At 45.6% G+C, this 24,636-nt stretch overlaps 1 protein-coding gene across 2 annotated transcripts in view; it reads right to left on the bottom strand.

Moving 5' to 3' along the window:
• ARHGEF17 (Rho guanine nucleotide exchange factor 17) overlaps positions 1–20,410 on the bottom strand; it is a 214,657-nt gene extending 194,247 nt beyond the window's left edge. For both annotated transcript variants that reach the window (XM_075337614.1, XM_075337616.1), the window contains exon 1: positions 16,333–20,410. In XM_075337614.1, the coding sequence (XP_075193729.1) occupies positions 16,333–20,100 (3,768 nt within the window). In that variant the 5' untranslated portion in view covers positions 20,101–20,410. The remainder of the gene's footprint in view (positions 1–16,332) is intronic.
• Between the last annotated feature and the right edge of the window lie 4,226 nt (positions 20,411–24,636).

Here is a 24,636-nt window from a genome sequence, read left to right as displayed (position 1 = left end):
CATAACCCAAGCTCCAGCCCTTATTCTAGCCATAACCCTAGCTCTACCCCTTATTCTAGCCATAACCCAAGCTCCAGCCCTTATTCTAGCCATAACCCTAGCTCTAACCCTTATTCTAGCCATAACCCAAGCTCCAGCCCTTATTCTAGCCATAACCCTAGCTCTAAACCTTATTCTAGCCATAACCCTAGCTCTAAACCTTATTCTAGCCATAACCCTAGCTCTAACCCTTATTCTAGCCATAACCCTACCTCTAACTCTTATTCTAGCCATAACCCAAGCTCCAGCCCTTATTCTAGCCATAACCCTAGCTCTAACCCTTATTCTATCCATAACCCTACCTCTAACCCTTACTCTAGCCATAACCCTAGCCCTAGCTCTAACCCTTATCCCAGTCATAACCCTGGCCCTGGCTTTAACCCTTATCCTAGCCATAACCCTAGCAATAGATCTAACTCTAGCTCTAACCATAACCCTAGCCGTAGCTCTAACCATTGTCCTAAACATAACCCTAGCTCTAGGTCTACCCCTGGCCCTTGTCCTAGCCAGAACCCTAGCTCTAACCCTTGACCTAGCTCTAACCCTTGTCCTAGCCATAACCCTAGCTCTTGCCCTTATCCTAGCCATAACCCTAGCTCTTGCCCTTATCCTAGCCATAACCCTAGCTCCAGCCCTTATGCTAGCCATAACCCTAGCTCTAACCCTTGTCCTAGCCATAACCCTAGCTCTTGCCCTTATCCTAGCCATAACCCTAGCTCTTGCCCTTATCCTAGCCATAACCCTAGCTCCAGCCCTTATGCTAGCCATAACCCTAGCTCTAACCCTTGTCCTAGCCATAACCCTAGCTCTTGCCCTTATCCTAGTCATAACCCTAGCTCTAACCCTTGTCCTAGCCATAACCCTAGCTCTTGCCCTTATCCTAGCCATAACCCTAGCCGTAGCTCTAACCATTGTCCTAAACATAACCCTAGCTATAGCTCTCACCCCAGTCCTAAGACTAGCCCTAGTGATAACCTTTGTACTAGCAGTTATGGACTAGCCTTAGAAAAGTATGTAAAAACGAAAATAATTTTACTGTTTGTGTTTTCATGTTTTTCATGATTCAATACCCACATAGGCTGCAGCGGGCGAGATGAGTTTTTAAGGGTCGTAGAAGAGTTGGAATTTTGGGTCCTGCATAAAAGATGGTTATCCCCCAAGTTACACCCCTTGACAAAGACCCTTAGCACCATATATTAATCAGGAGGCATTTCCAGGCAATATAATTAATAAAATATTTTGATTATTTGCTTCTCCCTCTAAATTACTTCTTGCTTTAGCTGCAGCCTCCTGGCATTGAGAGTGGCTCGCTGCCCTTCTCCTCGCCGGTGCTCCCATCGCCGGTGCTCCCGTCCTCTTCCATGCAAATGTTCCAGAACTCGGTCCCGCTGCTTAAAACACCCAGAAGTGATTCAGTGAAGGGTTTACTTTTAATATAAGAGCCGCGTCTTAATTTAGCTGTTTTTCTAAAATTCTTCCCTTGCTCTGTCTATGGCAGCCGGGTGCCTTTATATGGAGAGGTAAAGAGGGCAACGATCCAGGGCTACTCATCCCGAGGAGAGTGAGTCAGAGAGGAACGACCCCAAAATCTACAGAAATGTATGAGGACAGTAACATCACTATGAATAAACACCCTCAGTGCCAGCCCCGGAAATCAGCACTGACACACTGTAACGACACCAAAAGTACACCTTATATAGAAGCTGAAAACACGGCCCAAGACGAGAGATCATTATACAGACAGCTCAGGAAGTCCTACACATTCTTATAAAGGAGATAGCAGAATAATAGCTATATATGTGTATGTAGGGCAGTATTATAGTAGTTATATTCTTGTACATAGGGCAGTATTATAGTAGTTATATTCTTGTACATAGGGGACAGTATTATAGTAGTTATATTCTTGTACATAGGGACAGTATTATAGTAGTTATATTCTTGTACATAGGGGCAGTATTATAGTAGTTATATTCTTCTACATAGGGGGCAGTATTATAGTAGTTATATTCTTGTACATAGGGGCAGTATTATAGTAGTTATATTCTTGTACATAGGGGCAGTATTATAGTAGTTATATTCTTGTACATAGGGGCAGTATTATAGTAGTTATATTCTTGTACATAGGGGCAGTATTATAGTAGTTATATTCTTGTACATAGGGGCAGTATTATAGTAGTTATATTCTTGTACATAGGGGCAGTATTATAGTAGTTATATTCTTGTACATAGGGGCAGTATTATAGTAGTTATATTCTTGTACATAGGGGCAGTATTATAGTAGTTATATTGTTGTACATAGGGGGCAGTATTATAGTAGTTCTATTCTTGTACATAGGGGCAGTATTATAGTAGTTATATTCTTGTACATAGGGGCAGTATTATAGTAGTTATATTCTTGTACATAGGGAGCAGTATTATAGTAGTTATATTCTTGTACATAGGGGCAGTATTATAGTAGTTATATTCTTGTATATAGGGGGCAGTATTATAGTAGTTATATTCTTGTATATAGGGGGCAGTATTATAGTAGTTATATTCTTGTACATAGGGGCAGTAATATAGTAGTTATATTCTTGTACATAGGGGGCAGTATTATAGTAGTTATATTCTTGTACATAGGGGCAGTATTATAGTAGTTATATTCTTGTACATAGGGGCAGTATTATAGTAGTTATATTCTTGTACATAGGGGGCAGTATTATAGTAGTTATATTCTTGTACATAGGGGCAGTATTATAGTAGTTATATTCTTGTACATGGGGGCAGTATTATAGTAGTTATATTCTTGTACATAGGGGGCAGTATTATAGTAGTTATATTCTTGTACATAGGGGCAGTATTATAGTAGTTATATTCTTGTACATGGGGGCAGTATTATAGTAGTTATATTCTTGTACATAGGGGCAGTATTATAGTAGTTATATTCTTGTACATAGGGGCAGTATTATAGTAGTTATATTCTTGTACATAGGAGCAGTATTATAGTAGTTATATTCTTGTACATAGGGGCAGTATTATAGTAGTTATATTCTTGTACATAGGAGCAGTATTATAGTAGTTATATTCTTGTACATAGGGGGCAGTATTATAGTAGTTATATTCTTGTACATAGGGAGCAGTATTATAGTAGTTATATTCTTGTACATGGGAGCAGTATTATAGTAGTTATATTCTTCTACATAGGGGGCAGTATTATAGTAGTTATATTGTTGTACATAGGGGCAGTATTATAGTAGTTATATTCTTCTACATAGGGGCAGTATTATAGTAGTTATATTGTTGTACATAGGGGCAGTATTATAGTAGTTATATTGTTGTACATAGGGGGCAGTATTATAGTAGTTCTATTCTTGTACATAGGGGCAGTATTATAGTAGTTATATTGTTGTACATAGGGGGCAGTATTATAGTAGTTCTATTCTTGTACATAGGGGGCAGTATTATAGTAGTTATATTCTTGTACATAGAGGGCAGTATTATAGTAGTTATATTCTTGTACATAGGGGCAGTATTATAGTAGTTATATTCTTGTACATAGGAGCAGTATTATAGTAGTGATATTCTTGTACATAGGGGCAGTATTATAGTAGTTATATTCTTGTACATAGGGGCAGTATTATAGTTGCTATATTCTTAGTGATTGTGGCTTCACCACCCCCCCCCCCCCCCCCCCGATCCTTTGCTCTTCGGCTGTATCATGATATCTGTGGTATAGGGCATCGCTGATCCCATCACTCCTGTATACATAGGAGACTCGGTGAAGGGATCACTTGTCTTTGTATGTAATCTAGCCCTGGACGCGCTGTGATTTGTACGGTATCTTTTGTGCGGTTTATATCCCAGCACCTACAAGAATAATATTCAGCTTTCTTCGCTCTCCTTGGAATAATGTTACAATCTAGAGAAAACAGAGGAGGCCGAGCGCCTAAAATAGATTTACACAGCTGTTCTGTGCTGGGAAGGAGCTGAAACGATACTTTATAATACCGCACTATACACTGACGCCCCCTACACTGCCTAACACCACAAATCCTTATCCTCAGCACATACAAAGTATCAGGGGGCAGAAATGTCCCTGTTATTGGCCACAAAAAAAGGGAAAGAAAGAAGAAAGAGTTTCATATGCACAGTGCCCACAACATACCGCCATATAGTGTCCACATCAGATCAACTTGCAATATCTACAAAGTGCCCACATGATTTCTGTATACAATATTCACAAGATACCACCCATATTAAACCACCATAGTGTATATACATGACACATCCATAAATTATTGATTATACTGCCATATAGTGCCCATATGAAAGTGCTATACAGTGCCTATATTACAATACTATATGACACACACATGACTATAAGTATATAATACAGTACATCCGTAACAATACTATACAATATGCACATGATACTGCCAAACAGTGCTGATATAATACCGCTAGACAGTTGATACTATGTGACAAGCAGATGTTGATCAACATAGATATTTCCAATTAAAATGATTGTTCTTCGGGTGACCGAGTGACCCACGAGCGACTGCTCCTTCCCGGAGTCAAGTTCCAGAATTAAACCCCTGAAATCTCCAGCAGATGTTTGCTACAACAAGGACAATTCTGATGTAATTTGCAATTTGACCCTTTAGTGTTTTTTCTGAATTAAGATTCAGATTATTATTTTTTTATATAAAAAGTTATACATAATTCTAATTCATGATCCTAAACCTAAACCCAACCTTAGCCCTAACCCTATACTTCGCCATAACCCTAGCCTTAGCCCTAACCTCAGCTCTAAACCCTACCTTAGCCCTAACCCTATACTTTACCGTTGCCCTAGTCTGAGCTCTAGCCATAGCTCTAACCCTAAACTTAGCCCCAACCTATGCTTCACCATAACTCTAGCCATAGCCCTAACCTTAACTCTAAACCCAACGTTAGCCCTAACCCTATACTTTACCGTAACCCTAGTCTTAGCCTTAACCTAAACTCTAAACCCTACCTTAGCCCTAACCCGACACTTTACCGTTGCCCTAGTCTTAGCTCTAACCTTAGCTCTAAACCCAATCCCCTAACCCTATACTTTACCATAACCCTAGTCTTAGCACTAACCTTAGCTATAAATCCAAACTTAGCCCTAACCCTAGACTTTACCGTAACCCTAGTCTTCGCTCTAACCTTAGATCTAAACCCAACCCCCTAACCCTATACTTTACCGTAACCCTAGTCTTAGCCTTAACCTAAACTCTAAACTCTACATTAGCCCTAACCCAACACTTTACCGTAACCCTACTCTAACCATAGCTCTAACCCTAAACTTAGCCCCAACCTATGCTTTACCCTAGCCATAGCCCTAACCTTAGTGCTAAACCCAACCTTAGCGCTAACCTTATACTTCACTGTAACCCTAGCCTTAGTCCAACCTTAGTTCTAAACCCAATCTTAGCCCTAACTCTATACTTCACCGTAACCCTAGCCTTAGCTCTAACCTTAGCTCTACCTTAGTCCAAATCCTATACTTCATTGTAAATCTAACATTAGCCCTAAGCTTAGCTCTTAACACAACCTTAGCCCATACCCAATACTTCGACGTATCCCTCGCCTTAACCCTAACCTTAGTCTTAAAACCAACCTTAGCCTTAAGCCTGTACCTTGCAGTAACCCTAGCCTTAGCCCTAACCTTAGCTCTAAACCCAACCTTAGTCCTAACCCTATACTTCATAACAATCTTAACCCTAGCCTAAGCCCTAGCCTTAGCTCTAAGCTCAACTTTAGCCCTAACACAATATTACACTGTAACCATATCTCTAGCCTTAGCCTTAGCTCTTTCCCTAACCTGAGCTCTAAACAGACCTTAGAGCATACCCTAAACCCAACTTTAGCTCTAACCCTAGCTCTGAACCAAACCTTAGCCCTCATCTTATACTTCACCATAACTTTAGTCTTAGTCCTAATCTTAGCTCTAAACTCAACTTTAGCTCTTATACAATACTACGCCGTAAACATATGTCTATGTTAGCTCTATCCTTCGCCCTTATCATAAGCTCAGCTTTAAACACAACCTTAGTTGTAACCTAATAACCTAACCCTATACTATGCTGTAACCCTGGCCTTAGCCCTAACCCTAAGCTCAACTTTAGCCCTAACACAATACTACACTGTAAATCTAATCTCAACCTTAGCCCTAAACCTATTGTTCCCCATAACCCTAGCCCTTTTCCTAAACCTAGCTCTGAACCCAACCTTAAACCCAACTTTAAACCCAACCTTAGCTCTAAACCTATTTTTCACCATAAGCCTAACCCTTGCCCTAACTTTAGCCCTGAACCTAACCTTTGACCTAACCTTAAACCCAACCTTAGTCCTAAACCTATTTATCACCATAAGCCCAACCCTAGCCCTGAACCCAACCTTAGTCCTACACCTATACTTCAGACTACACCTTGTCCTTAACCGTAGGCCTAAATTAGTCAGGGCTAGAAAAAGTGTAAAAACAGAAAACAGCTCCCACTACTTAATGAACCCCACTGTCTTCATTCATTGGCTGCTCAGCTTCCATCATGTCGACTTATATACAGAGCGCAGCAGCCGGTGACAAACCCACTATAACTGCTGCGCTCTGCGTAAGTAGTGGTGGATGGACACTTACTGCTCATATGACAGAGAGGTGGGGGACTCGCATAGACCACCCCTGTGCCCCCTGCCCTCTATACTGTCCTTAGTCTAGTGTTTGACCTGAGGGGGCGGAGCATAATATAAATTATTCCTTGACTCCCTGTGTCAGGCTCCGCCCCCTCAGACCCTGCACTATTTGCCTGGAGCATTCCGTTAACTCTTTCTGCGCTGGTGGAATTCCCCTTTAAGTCTTCCCTATGCACAATCCTGCAGACTCGGCCCCAGACTCCGGCTTCTCCCGGATAACCACATGTTTGTTTTTGGAAATACCTGACGTGGAAAGAAAGAAAAAAGAATCCAACATTAAGAATAAGAAGAGGAGGAATCTCAGAAACGAGAAGACGAGACGCAAGAAATGTAAACCATTATATAATCTGCCAAGAATGCGCCAGCAGGGCAGCGAGAGGTTAACACCGGAGGCGAAGAGCTTAGATACACAGCTCAGCAGACAGTATCACACAGGAGAGGATTAGATACACAGCTCAGCAGACAGTATCACACAGGAGAGGATTAGATACACAGCTCAGCAGACAGTATCACACAGGACAGGATCAGATACACAGCTCAGCAGACAGCATCACACAGGATAGGATTAGATACACAGCTCAGCAGACAGTATCACACAGGAGAGGATTAGATACACAGCTCAGCAGACAGCATCACACAGGAGAGGATTAGATACACAGCTCAGCAGACAGTATAACACAGGAGAGGATTAGATACACAGCTCAGCAGACAGTATCACACAGGAGAGGATTAGATACACAGCTCAGCAGACAGTATCACACAGGAGAGGATTAGATACACAGCTCAGCAGACAGTATCACACAGGAGAGGATTAGATACACAGCTCAGCAGACAGTATCACACAGGAGAGGAATAGATACACAGCTCAGCAGACAGTATCACACAGGATAACATTAGATACACGGCTCAGCAGACAGTATCACACAGGATAGGATTAGATACACAGCTCAGCAGACAGTATCACACAGGATAGGATTAGATACACAGCTCAGCAGACAGTATCACACAGGATAGGATTAGATACACAGCTCAGCAGACAGTATCACACAGGATAGGATTAGATACACAGCTCAGCAGACAGTATCACACAGGGTAGGATTAGATACACGGCTCAGCAGACAGTATCACAGGATAGGATTAGATACACAGCTCAGCAGACAGTATCACACAGGAGAGGATTAGATACACAGCTCAGCAGACAGTATCACACAGGAGAGGATTAGATACACGGCTCAGCGGACAGTATCACACAGGAGAGGATTAGATACACAGCTCAGCAGACAGTATCACACAGGATAGGATCAGATACACAGCTCAGCAGACAGCATCACACAGGAGAGGATTAGATACACAGCTCAGCAGACAGTATCACACAGGAGAGGAATAGATACACAGCTCAGCAGACAGTATCACACAGGATAGGATTAGATACACAGCTCAGCAGACAGTATCACACAGGAGAGGATTAGATACACAGCTCAGCAGACAGTATCACACAGGATAGGATTAGATACACAGCTCAGCAGACAGTATCACACAGGAGAGGATTAGATACACAGCTCAGCAGACAGTATCACACAGGAGAGGATTAGATACACAGCTCAGCGGACAGTATCACACAGGATAGGATTAGATACACAGCTCAGCAGACAGTATCACACAGGATAGGATTAGATACACAGCTCAGCAGACAGTATCACACAGGAGAGGATTAGGTACACAGCTCAGCAGACAGTATCACACAAGGATAGGATTAGATACACAGCTCAGCAGACAGTATCACACAGGAGAGGATTAGATATACAGCTCAGCAAATAGTATCACATAGGAGAGGATTAGATACACAGCTCAGCAGACAGTATCACACAGGATAGGATTATATACACAGCTCAGCAGACAGTATCACACAGGATAGGATTAGATACACAGCTCAGCAGACAGTATCACACAGGATAGGATTAGATACACGGCTCAGCAGACAGTATCACACAGGAGAGGATTAGATACACAGCTCAGCAGCCAGTATCACACAGGATAGGATTAGATACACAGCTCAGCAGACAGTATCACACAGGATAGGATTAGATACACAGCTCAGCAGACAGTATCACACAGGAGAGGATTAGATACAGTAGCTCAGCAGACAGTATCACACAGGATAGGATTAGATACACAGCTCAGCAGACAGTATCACACAGGATAGGATTAGATACACAGCTCAGCAGACAGTATCACACAGGATAGGATTAGATACACAGCTCAGCAGACAGTATCACACAGGGGAGGATTAGATACACAGATCAGCAGACAGTATCACACAGGATAGGATTAGATACACAGCTCAGCAGACAGTATCACACAGGAGAGGAATAGATACACAGCTCAGCAGACAGTATCACACAGGATAGGATTAGATACACAGCTCAGCAGAGACAGTATCACACAGGATAGGATTAGATACACAGCTCAGCAGACAGTATCACACAGGAGAGGATTAGATACACATCTCAGCAGACACGTGCTGCTTGGGGTGCGCTATGATTGGCTCAGTCTATATGATGGTCTCCTGTCTGGAGGTGACGCGGTGGCACCGGCTCGCGGTGCTGGTGCTGATGGTGAGGCGCCAGGTAGTACATATTCTTCCCCAGCTTCTTGTGGCTGGAGTCCTGGGGGTACGGACCCAGCACGACCTCCACCGGACACCGCCCCCAGGAGCTCCTGTAATTGGCCCCTTTCTGGTTTACAATGTTACAGGAGAAAAGTTCAGATTAACCCTTTATGACGTTCTTAAAGGGGTTGTCCACTACATTTATGGCCTATCCTTAGAATAGTTCATAAATATCTGTTCATTCGGGGTCCGACATTCATGAGTTTTCCCAAGGATAGGCCATTAATTTAGTGGACAACCTCTATAGAGGAAATGTTCAGTTTATGGAAGGTTCTCCATCATGGGTCGATCATGCCGCAATCCCAATCACAGGACCTGTGGGGATATCATGTCTAATGGCTGCAGGACAGGGGGTTGATGTACCGCCATCCCCCCTAATAGCCCCTAATAACCATTTTCACAGCGACATCTGCACATGGTGAGCAGTGGACGGAATCAGTCTTGGCTATAACCAATCGTGTTACCAAGAACCAAATGATTACCATCATACAGCCCTAAAAATACCGCCATATAGTGTTCAAATAAGTGTGTCATACTGATGCATTTTACCGTCACATAGTGCTCAAGTGATACTGGTGAAATGCTGTCATTCAGAACCAATAGAGTAAAGCCATATATCAACTAAATACTACTACCATGCAGTGGTGAAACAGCTGGGCAATACCCAACATTATACTGCCACATAGTGCACAAGTGGTGCTGGTGAAATACTATCATAAAGAACCAATTGAATAACATCATATGTAAAATAAAAACTTCTACCATGCAGTGGTGAAAAAGCTGGGCTAGACCCAATATTATACCACCACATGGTGCACAGGTGGCACTGACAAAATCCTACAGAATCAAAAGAATACTGTCACACATCTCCTAAATAGTACCACCATACAGTGTTCAAATATTATACCACCATATGGTGCACAAAAAGTAAATTAGACTAAAATATATACCCGTATACAAGTATAGTAACCAGGTCATAACTACAGAAACAATCAGTGCCATATCACGCTAATATTATACCGCCATATTAGGCATAAGATGTATATTATGTATGTATTATTACAAAGCATTCACAATGTATGTGTATTGACAGGGTCATAAACCCATTGGCCAATGCCCTGTAGCATAGTGCACCGATGTTACACCGCTATACAGTGCAGAATACACGTAATACCGTGTAGAGACGCCGGGCAGCCGCGGTCGGACCGCAGATGTACAATGACCCTACACACTATTTATAGCTTTTCCCAGTTATACCGCTACGAGACGTCAGCGCGGGCCGATATCTCGGTGGAGGCCGCGACGTGTCACAGCTCGGAGATGGATGGGATTTATTTTTTGTTTAGCTTTATTTAATTGGCTCTGATTGCGCTGGATTGCAGAGATCTGGTCTTTATAACACGTCGCGGAAAAGTGACAGCTGGAATATTCCCGAAAACACAGAAAAACTGGAGATCTGGCGGACAACGGACAGCGGAGCGCCTCGTGCGAAGGTGCAGCTCATAGGGGAATGTTCACACTCACCGGTAACACAACCTCTGGGACGCTGCAGTATATCGCTGTTCAGAAATCGCACAGACCATCAGTTACATCGTTCCGGACCCCTCCAGAGCTGCATTTATAATGCTGCAGCTTTCTGTTAGCTTTTTACTTGCATGACAAGATGAAAGAGTCCATTTCTTGTCATGTCAAGGTGGGGGGGAGGCGGGGAGGGTCGTGTCTTACAGCACAGAAAAGAAATGAGGGTCAATACGGACAAAAGGGAATGAGTCTATGAGCATTGGGGGTGCACCCGTCACCACAACAGGAGGCGGCGCACGACACAATATAAAGAATATAAGTGGATAAAGATCAAAAGAAGATTCTTAGAAACATTTCTATGTCATGTGCCTAAAGATTTTGATACCTCAACCACAGCAATGAGAGGTAAGACACTACCATGCTCGGGTGCTCAGTACTGGTAACTAGTGATGGGCGGGCACTACCATGCTCTGGTGCTCAGTACTGGTAACTAGTGATGAGCGGGCACTACCATGCTCGGGTGCTCAGTACTGGTAACTAGTGATGAGCGGGCACTACCATGCTCAGTACTGGTAACTAGTGATGAGCGGGCACTACCATGCTCGGGTGCTCAGTACTGGTAACTAGTGATGAGCGGGCACTACCATGCTCAGGTGCTCAGTACTGGTAACTAGTGATGAGTGGGCACTACCATGCTCAGGTGCTCAGTACTGGTAACTAGTGATGAGCGGGCACTACCATGCTCGGGTGCTCAGTACTGGTAACTAGTGATGAGCGGGCACTACCATGCTCGGGTACTCAGTACTGGTAACTAGTGATGAGCAGGCACTACCATGCTCGGGTGCTCTGTACTGGTAACTAGTGATGAGCGGGCACTACCATGCTCAGTACTGGTAACTAGTGATGAGCGGGCACTACCATGCTCGGGTACTCAGTACTGGTAACTAGTGATGAGCAGGCACTACCATGCTCGGGTGCTCTGTACTGGTAACTAGTGATGAGCGGGCACTACCATGCTCGGGTGCTCAGTACTGGTAACTAGTGATGAGCGGGCACTACCATGCTCGGGTGCTCAGTACTGGTAACTAGTGATGAGCGGGCACTACCATGCTCGGGTGCTCAGTACTGGTAACTAGTGATGAGCAGGCACTGCCATGCTCAGGTGCTCTGTACTGGTAACTGGTGATGAGCGGGCACTACCATGCTCGGGTGCTCAGTACTGGTAACTAGTGATGAGCGGGCACTACCATGCTCGGGTGCTCAGTACTGGTAACTAGTGAGGAGCGGGCACTACCATGCTCGGGTACTCAGTACTGGTAACTAGTGATGAGCAGGCACTACCATGCTCAGGTACTCAGTACTGGTAACTAGTGATGAGCGGGCACTACCATGCTCGGGTGCTCTGTACTGGTAACTAGTGATGAGCGGGCACTACCATGCTCAGTACTGGTAACTAGTGATGAGCAGGCACTGCCATGCTCAGGTGCTCTGTACTGGTAACTGGTGATGAGCGGGCACTACCATGCTCAGGTGCTCAGTACTGGTAACTAGTGATGAGCGGGCACTACCATGCTCGGGTGCTCAGTACTGGTAACTAGTGATGAGCGGGCACTACCATGCTCGGGTGCTCAGTACTGGTAACTAGTGATGAGCGGGCACTACCATGCTCGGGTGCTCAGTACTGGTAACTAGTGATGAGCGGGCACTACCATGCTCAGGTGCTCAGTACTGGTAACTAGTGATGAGTGGGCACTACCATGCTCGGGTGCTCAGTACTGGTAACTAGTGATGAGCGGGCACTACCATGCTCAGGTGCTCAGTACTGGTAACTAGTGATGAGCGGGCACTACCATGCTCAGGTGCTCAGTACTGGTAACTAGTGATGAGCGGGCTCTACCATGCTCAGGTGCTCAGTACTGGTAACTAGTGATGAGCGGGCACTACCATGCTCGGGTGCTCAGTACTGGTAACTAGTGATGAGCGGGCACTACCATGCTCAGGTGCTCAGTACTGGTAACTAGTGATGAGCGGGCACTACCATGCTCGGGTGCTCAGTACTGGTAACTAGTGAGGAGCGGGCACTACCATGCTCAGTACTCGTAACTAGTGATGAGCGGGCACTGCCATGCTCAGCTGCTCAGTACTGGTAACTGGTGATGAGCGGGCACTACCATGCTCGGGTGCTCAGTACTGGTAACTAGTGATGAGCGGGCACTACCATGCTCGGGTGCTCAGTACTGGTAACTAGTGAGGAGCGGGCACTACCATGCTCGGGTGCTCAGTACTGGTAACTAGTGATGAGCGGGCACTACCATGCTCGGGTGCTCAGTACTGGTAACTAGTGATGAGCGGGCACTACCATGCTCAGGTGCTCAGTACTGGTAACTAGTGATGACCAGGCACTACCATGCTCAGGTGCTCAGTACTGGTAACTAGTGATGAGCGGGCACTACCATGCTCGGGTACGCAGTACTGGTAACTAGTGATGAGCAGGCACTACCATGCTCGGGTGCTCTGTACTGGTAACTAGTGATGAGCGGGCACTACCATGCTCGGGTGCTCTGTACTGGTAACTAGTGATGAGCGGGCACTACCATGCATAGGTGCTCAGTACTGGTAACTAGTGATGAGCGGGCACTACCATGCTCAGGTGCTCAGTACTGGTAACTAGTGATGAGCGGGCACTACCATGCTCGGGTGCTCAGTACTGGTAACTAGTGATGAGGGGGCACTACCATGCTTGGGTGCTCAGTACTGGTAATTAGAGATGAGCAGGCACTACCATGCTCGGGTGCTCAGTACTGGTAACTAGTGATGAGCGGGCACTACCATGCTCGGGTGCTCAGTACTGGTAATTAGAGATGAGCAGGCACTACCATGCTCGGGGGCTCAGTACTGGTAACTAGTGATGAGCGGGCACTACCATGCTCGGGTGCTCAGTACTGGTAACTAGTGATGAGCGGGCACTACCATGCTCGGGTGCTCCGTACTGGTAACTAGTGATGAGCGGGCACTACCATGCTCGGGTGCTCAGTACTAGTAACTAGTGATGAGCGGGCACTACCATGCTCGGGTGCTTGGTACTAGTAACGAGCAGTTGGACGCGTGGCCGGGGCTGGATAGAATACAATCCATTACAATCCATATTATTGGGCATAGTAATGCGCTTGTGACCTCGAGTCTCAGATCTGTGCAGCCATTGCTCAGCAATAATAGCATGACTGCATAAAAAAAGTCTAAAAACCCGTCACTATCAATAAATGACACGAGTTACTCAACAACGCACTCAGAAATGTCCCCCGCAAAGATCCAGCGTTCACTTATTAATCCGCCAACTCCTCTCAGCAGGAAGCCAGCGCTTATCGAGGAAAGTAGAAGACTTCCCTCTGCAAACAAGGGTATCACATCAGGAAATATTCAGACCTCATTGTCCACCAAAAGCTCAAAAACAAACAAAAAAAAACAAAAAAACAAAAAAAAAACTCAACAAAAATTGTAAAAAAAAAAAAAAAAATTAAATTCTAATAAGTTTTATAATTTTACATTATAAGATGTAAAAGACTCATTCAGACGTCCGGAAAACACGGTCCTAGTAAGGACCGGATCGGCCAATGGTGAGTCCTATGGTCAGGTCAGGAGAACCGTGATCCGTCCGTGGATCGTGGACCTCTGAATTTTTTGACAATCAAGTAATTATTCCTCCATCTGCCAATGCCCTTGAACGGATATAAAAATTGCACCTTTTGGTGCAAATTTTCAGGAGCGAGTTAAATTCCAAAATCACTAAACAAAAAAAAAAGGCAAAAAAGACAAACTGTACACAAATACGAAATATACACAAATAACAAAAAAAAAAATCCTTAATATATTTCTTGGTATTGAATCTGTACGTCTAGTAGAGACTCGTAAAACAAAACTTGGAAAGACACCGAGGACCTTAATGCGGTACCCCACCACAAGATGTTTCACGCACACGTTGTTATCGGCACCTACGTTATCAGGCGGCCAAGGTGTCGGGGCATTGGAAAGAACAATCAGTGACAAGGCTATGCCATTGATTCAATAATAAAAAAAACTAAAACTATGGCATCCATCTATCCCTCCAATCTGAATGACTTAGAAAAGTTCTCCGAGAAGTATTAATTCTTGGTACAATGTCGCCATGATGAGGTGTCTTCCGAAGACGCTGAACGTAGGGGGCACATGGATCATTTGGATGTATCCTATATCATCAAACATGCTCATTTGCTTCTAAAATTGCTCATACCCAAGGACACTTTTAGTAGTCCTTCACTAGCCCATCTGGCCATACTCTAGTCCATGGGGCTAAACTGGAAACATTGGTTTTCGGGACATTATACCGATCACAATTCGATGCAATATGGTGGACACAAGGAAGGCTCACAACTCATGTTAATCATTAGGATGATATAAATTCTCCTTGTCTCTTTCTTACTATATTTGTGATGTCCGTCACTAGGTGGCACTAGACACTACTTGCGTGCAGTAAATAGAGAGGTAGTCAAACAAGCCGAGGTCAGAAGCCAGGAAGTAATGACAGGAAACTGAGAGCAGACAGAGATGAGGTCAAGAAACAAGCCGAGGGTCAAGATTTCAGGAGAGTATGTACAGGATACAGGGAGCAGGCGGGGACGTGGTCAGGAGGAGGTTTGAGGTCAGAAGCCAGGAGGTAATGACAGGAAACTGGGAGCAGACAGACGAGGTCAAGAAACAAGCCGAGGGTCAAGATTTCAGGAGAGTATGTACAGGATACAGGGAGCAGGCGGGGACATGGTCAGGAGGAGGTTTGAGGTCAGAAGCCAGGAGGTAACAACAAAAGCAGGTAGACAGGCAGAGAAAAGTCAACAACAGTCCAGAGTCGAGAGCCAATCTCAGATCACTAAACACTACGGGAGCTGAGAGCACTACTGTAACCAGGAAGTATGACTGGCGATGTTCCGGGTTAGCATGCTCCCTAATGTAGCAGAGCAATCACCAGGAACAAGGAGCATCTACGTAGGCACCTCCCAGGACCAGCGTAAAACCCAGAGCTTAGCGATAACCCTTCCATAGGTGTTCAAGACAAACAGTAGAGCATCCAAACCTGTAAAAAGCTCTGAGTGACGGAACAGCAAGTACCAGTTCTTGGCACAACATAACACAAGATGCTCCTCGCATTGGAACCATGACAATATCTTTGTAGACCTTGACATACGTCTGAGATAAAAACAGCCCTGGATGTACTAATGCTGATCCGCAACACTTGACCATCATCTGGTTGTCTACAACAAGCCAATACAAACACCAAATACATTATGAAAGGTCAACATTAACCGAAAAAAAACACAAATCAAAACCAAACCATGAACAGTAAGTTTGAGTAAAAGTTAATAATGCCTTGTACTCACCACATTTGGCTTGCTCCTGTTACTAGTCTCTTTGGCAGGCTTGGGAACCTTCAAGGGTTTCGGCTCGGTTGTGGTTGGAGTGCTTGGTGCTGTTCTTGGCAAATCCATAGGGTTGAAATTATTAGAGCTACTAGGGGTAGCTGGCATAGGCTTGGAAACATCCAATAAGGGGGTTATTAAAACTGGATGGTGTTTGATTTGAGGCCTTGTAGACTCCACGTTTGTCAAATGGGGACCACCATGGCCTAACACTTTGCATTCAGGAGGAGAGATTGGAATAAATGTTGCTGGTTCACTAGTGTGTCGGACATGTTTGCTTCCTTGCCTTATTTTAGAAAGTGCTTCCTTTGGTTCCTCACCTTCCTTGTTGCTATCATGGCTACCGATTCTGTTGGTACGCTTTTTAAAGCTACGTCTAACCACCCTTGGAGATAAGACGTTTACAAGGTTTGGGTCGAAATTTAAACTTTGATTTCCTTCCAGACCGTTTTCTTCCAAATCAGCAGGTGACGGATGTTCTTGTTGAGCGTAAAACTTTGCCTCTTCTTCTATCTCATCCAGATCTTCTAATTCATCTCTCTGCTCTGAGAGTATCGGTTCACTGGTAGATGCCAGGATGGACTGTTCCAACTCTTTGGAAGGCTCATTGTAGTCTTCTAGGCCAGCAGGAGACAATTCTCCACGACGACTTGGATCGCTAAATGACTTTTTCTTGATGGTCTTCCCGTTGCCCTTTTCATCAATGACTTTATCAAGGGCTCCCGGTTGACTAACGATATTTTGGATGACCGTATTGTAGTCCTTTGCCCCATCACTACTGAAAGAAAGTACACTGGCAGCACTACCGGTGCATTCGGATAGAGCCGTAGCCGAAGAATCAGAGATCCCAGACTTTGAATTTAATGATCCGAGGAGGTTGCTATCCATAGAGAAATTCTTAGCGTCTTCAGTGATAGAGTAGCTCCGGTGAGGCATTGGATCACTCAAAGACCTATAGGCGTCACTACCAGACTCACCATTGCTCCCGCTACTAGAATCTGTACCACTATTACCCAGGGAAGGAAATTTCCGTCTACGTCTAACTGTTCCAGGTGTTGGTGGAGCATCCAATTGTTGAGTGTCAGAGCACTGAGTACTTTCTAAATTACTTGTATGGGATTGAACTGGGATATAGTCTCCATTTGGGGAATGCAAAAAGTCACTTTCTTCCTGGTACATTTCCGTTGATTTCCAAACTTTAAGCTTCTGACCAAGGTCTCGATATGAAGTACAAGGTGTAGGGTCTACCTCGGTAACAATCCCTTCATCAGTCAAGCTGGACTCATGTACCGATAAGTCAGAGGTTTTCCTATTAGACCCAATTTCATTGGTTGCACATTTCATTAAACATTTGCCATCATCATCTTCCGCGACGCTTACGTAAGATATGTCAGGTCTTTTTCCACTTTTGAGATGTTCAATCACTTCCTGGTCAAAACTATAGTCCTCCTGAGACCCTATCTGCTTGATTTTCTCAAATACTTGTCTGGCTTCTTGTATGTATTGGTCCTGCATTGCTTCATTATAGGTTTCCTTAACATTATTAGTAGCTTCTATATGTGAAAATATACAATCACTACTGGAAGGGGAGGCGAGCATAAGTTCTGAAGAACTCTGCTTCATGGAGCTGTGAGTGGTCACACGTCGGGATCCCTGTTTTTCGGAATACGTGAACGATTTTGTGCGTCGTAATGTGGCCGTCAAGTCTTTTAATGTTGGACGGCCCCCTTGTTGTAATCGGTTCTGCCCCACAGATCGGCCTTGACCAACTAAACTTTGCTGCCCAGAAGACTCCTGACAGGCCTTAAGCCTAGAGGAGATGCCTTCCTTCTCACTTGTCCCTGGCCCTCTGTTTTTTAGTTTTAAGTCTGAAAGGTCTGATTTTAAGTAAGTGAGTAAACTAAGGGTATCTGATGTGATATCCGGGTTTGACCTAGACTTCTTTTGTTTAGTGTCATCACTTTCAAGGTCACACTGTAGACCATCGTGAACTATTTCATTTCTCGGTTTGGCTAAGCTACATGGTATTTTTGACCTGGGACGGACTAAGGGTCGTGACATACTTTCATGTTGGCCAAAACTTGGGGATCGGTTAACATTGAACCCTCCCGGAAGGCTTCGTGCTTGCCCAGTGTAATATGCATTGAAGTGGTCATCATCTTTGAGGGTTTCGGTACTTGAATATCTACTGCTGCTTCTAGATCCACAAGGACTTGGCATAAAGGGTGGAATGTTAACTTTTGCAACTCGAGATACGATGGCCAGCTGACCTTGCGTTAGTGCTTCGGAAGAGTTTCGTTTAGGTGTTTCGTGAGGAGTAGTGGTTGAGACGTTAGTACTTAGCTCTGGAGAAGAGGCATCTGAACTGACTATAGGAAGTAGGCCACTTGGTACCAACTTTTGGGCTGAAAAGTCCAACAAATTTGTAACTTGGTCTAAGTCACGTGCTGCATTGACTAAAATGTGCCCATCATCATCAAAGTCTTTATTATTACAGTCATTTTCCTTCCTAGTAGAGCGTTTCCTGAGACTTTCCCTGAGGACATCAAGCCCATCTTCCTCGTCGCTTCCTGATGAGGCTTCTTGGGACCTGATCTTGGAACTGTTCTTATTGCCTAAGGTGGGCAGCACGGTATTCCTCGGCAGCTCATCCATGCTGTAGCTGTCTTTGAGTCTGACATTATCAGGGGCTGTCTGTGGTTTGCCTGAACTATGCCAGGAATGTAAACTAAGTGATTGCTGCCTTGCCTCTTGTTTAGGTAGACCAGATGAAAGAGTGTGCGCTTTCAGGCCAAATGGGATACAGCTTCTCGGAGGAGGGGGAGGAGGCTGAGGTTTGGGACCAGTGTTAATATTTCGGTGCTCTTTTGTATCCAAACACAGGGTATATTGTTCGGTTTTACTCTCCGACGGTGCTCTGCAATAGTTACTTTCCGACCTTGACGAAGGGTTTTTGGGCAAGTGCGTGGGACCCGAAGGCTGGTCTTTGGTGTAGTGATTAAAGTTTTTGGCAGTTGCAGTTTCTACTGGGCAATGTCTCTGTGGTTCCATCCCTGACGTCTCCCTTACATAAGACCCCGCCTTTGGTTCTTCACAATCGGGTAGTGAAGATGCCCTGGATGGAGCTTTCCTAGTGCTATCTCCAAAAAGTTTTCTCATTTCGGTAACGCTAGGCCAGTTAGTCCCTTCTGTCACAAACAGTTCACGGTTATCTGGCTGATGTAGAAAGCTACAGAAGGTTTCCACCTCATCTAGTGAGATCCCTGAGCTCGGAGATTCCCATGAGCTTGGGCTATGAAAATCATGCGACTTACCTGGCAGAGCCAGGGAGAGGCCATCGCTCCCGGTTGGGTTGATAAAGCCTTGTTGAGAAGGCTCCACTATACTGTTGCCCTCAGGAAAACGTTGCTCCAGGCTCCTTAAGTTTTCATCGTCGCTCAGAGCCACATCTTCTTTCTGATGGGGCGAAAACCGTTGAGAAAGCTGCCGGACAGACGGGATATTCTGGTCTTTGCTGGCTGAAGAGATCTTGGACACCTTCCTGGTTAAGCTGAGGGATCTGGCAGGGGGACGATGTGTTTTTTGACATGTGGGTTGGGTGACATCTCCTTTCTCGGCCAGTTCCGTGCCTCCCTCTTCACTAAAAGCTTTTGCATTCCAGTTTCCCAGTTTTTTAAAAGACACGCTCCTGTAGATCCGAACTTTTCTCTCCACGTCTTTCTCAGCCATTGTTTAAAACGAAAAGAAGAAAGTGGTGTTGATGGGGGGGGAAAGGTCCACTTTTCATACAAATTTCAACCCCCTCCAAAAAAATTCAAAAAGTCTTCAAAAAATAAATTAAAATACATTCAAATGTGTAATCCATGTAGGAAAAGAGCCGACGTCTCCGAGACTATAGAATCCCGGGAAAGTTTCCAAAAGGTCGAGCCGAAAAGCCCTGGGAAGATCGTCGATATATCCTCATCTTTTAGCAATTGCAGCAATTAATTCCACTTTAGTTCCTGTTGGTTTTCCAGCCGTAAGATAAAAAAAAAAAAAAAAAAAAAAAAATCACAAGAGGGAAAAAAAAAAAAGTTTACGCAAAGTTTCCTTGACAACTGTTTAACCCACTCTTGGCTCCGGCTCAGCCCCAGCTTTCAGTCGTAGCCATCGCCCGCTGTTCAGCTAGAATAATGCACATTCCGGCTCCCGTTGCATTGCGGTGACGTGCCCCTGTTGTTGTTTTTGTATCCCAGGATTGAACATCTCCCAAAAAAAAAAAGTGTAAAATAATCCTTTGGTCTTTGCAGTCTCTTGTGTGTTGTTTTCACGTGGGAGAAAAGCCACCAGCAGCCGGCTCAGCATAGGTTAAAGGAGGCGAGGGTGGAGGGGAGAGTATGGGAACATTTTTTTTTTCTGTTGTTGTTTCTAATGTCTCCCTGGAAAAAAAAGGGAATCTTGTTACAAATAATAGATGGAAATGATCATCGTGCCCCCCTATAGTGAGATCAGGACACCCTCCATCAAGCTAAAGCGGTTACACACCGAGCATTTACTGCAGTGCTGCAAACCCCCCCCCAAAAAAAGAAGACTAAACTTAACGTATTTGTATTAACGAATGGAAAAAAAGCACAACTGATTTTTTTCAGGTTTTCTTGCAAAAAAGTTGCGCTTTAGCTCCCCCTGCTGGACGACCGCTGTATTACAATTTCCTTCTTTCTAGTTTGTGCTTTTTTTTTTAATCCTCAACTAAAAAATAGTTTAAAAGAAATGAAACATTTTCCAGAAGAAACCCCCAAAAATATCTAAAAAAAAATGTTCAATTTTAGATTATAAAACACTTTTGAAACATAGTCTATGGCATAAGGATTGCTGAGACCTGTAGTCCCCATTGACCCACAGATCTGGAAGTGATGTTGTCAAGAGATGTCTATATGCATACGTAGCATGAGACATACATCGTCTGTAGATTGCAAGCTCTATGGACAAGTTAGCGCTTTGTAGACCCCCAGGGGACTATTGACGTCACAGACTATGATGACATCATCGCATGTCAACTGTCAAAATAAACACTTCAGCTTCCTCAGCTCCACAGATGATCCTGGGTCATTGACTATTAAAGTAGAATAAAGGGGATTTTTTTTTTTTTTTAAAGCACAAAAATTACTTTTGCACATTTGAAAAGTTGTTGCCGAAGTCTGTCATTCCGCAAATGAGTTTGTTGCAATGTCAGTTTGCAACTTTTGAAAAACTTTCTCCTGCAAATAAACCTCCCAACCCCTGCAAGTTATAAAGGGGGGACCGGGGTCAAAGCGGGAGACGGAGGATTGCAAAATATCTGGCTACACGGAGCCTAAAACTCCTGACGAGGGATAGAAGAGGGACAGGGGGAAAGAAGAGGGACAGGGGGGGAAAAGAAGAGGGACATGGGGGGAAAAGAAGAGGGACAGGGGGGGAAAAGAAGAGGGACAGGGGGGAAAAGAAGAGGGACAGGGGGGGAAAAGAAGAGGGACAGGGGGGAAAAGAAGAGGGACAGGGGGGGGGGGAAAGAAGGGGGACAGGGGAAAAGAAGGGGGACAGGGGGGGAAAAGAAGAGGGACAGGGGGGGAAAAGAAGAGGGACAGGGGGGGAAAAGAAGAGGGACAGGGGGGGAAAAGAAGAGGGACAGGGGGGGAAAAGAAGAGGGACAGGGGGGGAAAAGAAGAGGGACAGGGGGGGAAAAGAAGGGGGACAGGGGAAAAGAAGGGGGACAGGGGGGGAAAAGAAGAGGGACAGGGGGGGAAAAGAAGAGGGACAGGGGGGGAAAAGAAGGGGGACAGGGGGGGAAAAGAAGGGGGACAGGGGAAAAGAAGGGGGACAGGGGGGGAAAAGAAGAGGGACAGGGGGGGAAAAGAAGAGGGACAGGGGGAAACAAGGGGACAGGGGGGGAAAAGAAGGGGGACAGGGGAAAAGAAGGGGGACAGGGGGGGAAAAGAAGGGGGACAGGGGGGGAAAGAAGGGGGACAGGGGGGGGAAAGAAGGGGACAGGGGGAAACAAGGGAACAGGGGGAAACAAGGGGACAGGGGGAAACAAGGGGACAGGGGAAAACAAGGGAACAGGGGGAAACAAGGGAACAGGGGGAAACAAGGGGACAGGGGGAAACAAGGGGACAGGGGGAAACAAGGGGACAGGGGGAAACAAGGGGACAGGGGGAAACAAGGGGACAGGGGGAAACAAGGGGACAGGGGGAAAGAAGGGAACAGGGGGAAAGAAGGGAACAGGGGGAAAGAAGGGAACAGGGGGAAAGAAGGGAACAGGGGGAAAGAAGGGAACAGGGGGAAACAAGGGGACAGGGGGAAAGAAGGGGACAGGGGGAAAGAAGGGGACAGGGGGAAAGAAGGGAACAGGGGGAAAGAAGGGAACAGGGGGAAACAAGGGGACAGGGGGAAACAAGGGGACAGGGGGAAACAAGGGGACAGGGGGAAACAAGGGGACAGGGGGAAACAAGGGGACAGGGGGAAACAAGGGAACAGGGGGAAAGAAGGGAACAGGGGGAAAGAAGGGAACAGGGGGAAAGAAGAGGACAGGGGGAAACAAGGGGACAGGGGGAAACAAGGAAACAGGGGGAAAGAAGGGAACAGGGGGAAAGAAGAGGACAGGGGGGAAGAAGAGACAGGGGGAAAGAAGAGGACAGGGGGAAAGAAGAGGACAGGGGGAAAGAAGAGGACAGGGGGAAAGAAGAGGACAGGGGGAAAGAAGAGGACAGGGGGAAAGAAGAGGACAGGGGGAACGAAGAGGACGGGGAACGAAGAAGGACAGGGAGAAAGGGGTCAGGGGGAAAGAAGAGGACAGGGGGAACGAAGAGAACAGGGGGAACGAAGAGAACAGGGGAAAAGAAGGGGACAGGGGGAACGAAGAGAACAGGGGGAACGAAGAGAACAGGGGAAAAGAAGGGGACAGGGGGAACGAAAGGTCGTGGGATTCCAGAGGGTTGGAAGAATTAATTAAAGGGCTTCTCTGTTTTTCTTGCTCCCATCGCTTTAAAATCAAAAGATTTATAAACTGTGGAGTAATGAAAGAAAGAGGGAAAGAAAGAAAGAAAAAGGAAGGAAATAAAGAGAGAGAGGAAGAAAAAGAAAGAAACAAAGAGGGAAGGAAAGAAAGAAAGAAAAATGGAAGGATAGAAAGAAAGAAAAAGGGAAAGACAGACAGACAGGCACCGGCCTGGGACCTGGGATCGGCTGCACAGCACAAATTCCAATTTTAAAAAAACATTTCAAAAATTGTAACAAAAAATTTGCAACCCCGCACAAATTCTGCCACATTTTGGTAAATTCCTCCCCTGCAAAAGCGATAACAGCGCCCGCCCCGGCCTCCTGCGCCCGGCCTCCTGTGCTCGGCCTCTTGAGCTCGGCCTCCTGTGCTCAGGTTGGAAGTTTGCATTGTCCCCTGTGAAGAAACACAAAGCACAGAGAGGCCCCGCTCCTTACCCTTCAAATCTTTCCTCCAGTCTAAATTTCAGAGACTGCAGAGTCCAGGAATTTGTGCGCACCATTGTGTGTGTGGAGGGAGGGGAGGATGGTGTGATGCAAAAGTTTCACCTTCACTCCATAAAGCCAGCTGTGGGGTCCCCCTGTCCCCCCGAGTCCTCAGGATACAATGTATCACAATGTAGCAGCAGATGGAGCAGTGCTGGAGGCTCCAGAGCAGCCTGGCTGCAGGAAGTTCCCGACCTCCCCTATTTGTGCACTCAGATGGATTGTGCCAGACCCTGCTACTACTCTGCACAGTTCAATAGCTGTAACCCTTTCACTGCATCCCTCTAATCCTGAGAACAGGTCTCCTGCAGAGAGCCCCGAGCTACAGAGTGTACTCCACTCACAGAGGATGCAATCATTGAGTGAGGGTTAGTGATGAGTGGGCACTACCATGCTCGGGTGCTCAGTACTGGTAACTAGTGATGAGCGGCACTACCATGCTCGGGTGCTCAGTACTGGTAACTAGTGATGAGCGGGCACTACCATGCTCGGGTGCTCAGTACTGGTAACTAGTGATGAGCGGGCACTACCATGCTCAGGTGCTCAGTACTCGTAACTAGTGATGAGTGGGCACTACCATGCTCAGGTGCTCAGTACTCGTAACTAGTGATGAGTGGGCACTACCATGCTCGGGTGCTCAGTACTGGTAACTAGTGATGAGCGGGCACTACCATGCTCGGGTGCTCAGTACTGGTAACTAGTGATGAGCGGACACTACCATGCTCAGGTGCTCAGTACTCGTAACTAGTGATGAGTGGGCACTACCAT

This window comes from Anomaloglossus baeobatrachus, chromosome 2 (assembly GCF_048569485.1).
Source record: "Anomaloglossus baeobatrachus isolate aAnoBae1 chromosome 2, aAnoBae1.hap1, whole genome shotgun sequence".
NCBI classification, from domain to species: Eukaryota; Metazoa; Chordata; class Amphibia; order Anura; family Aromobatidae; genus Anomaloglossus; species Anomaloglossus baeobatrachus.
Note: the sequence above shows the minus strand (reverse complement) of the source record. Positions and strands in the feature narration are given on the sequence as shown.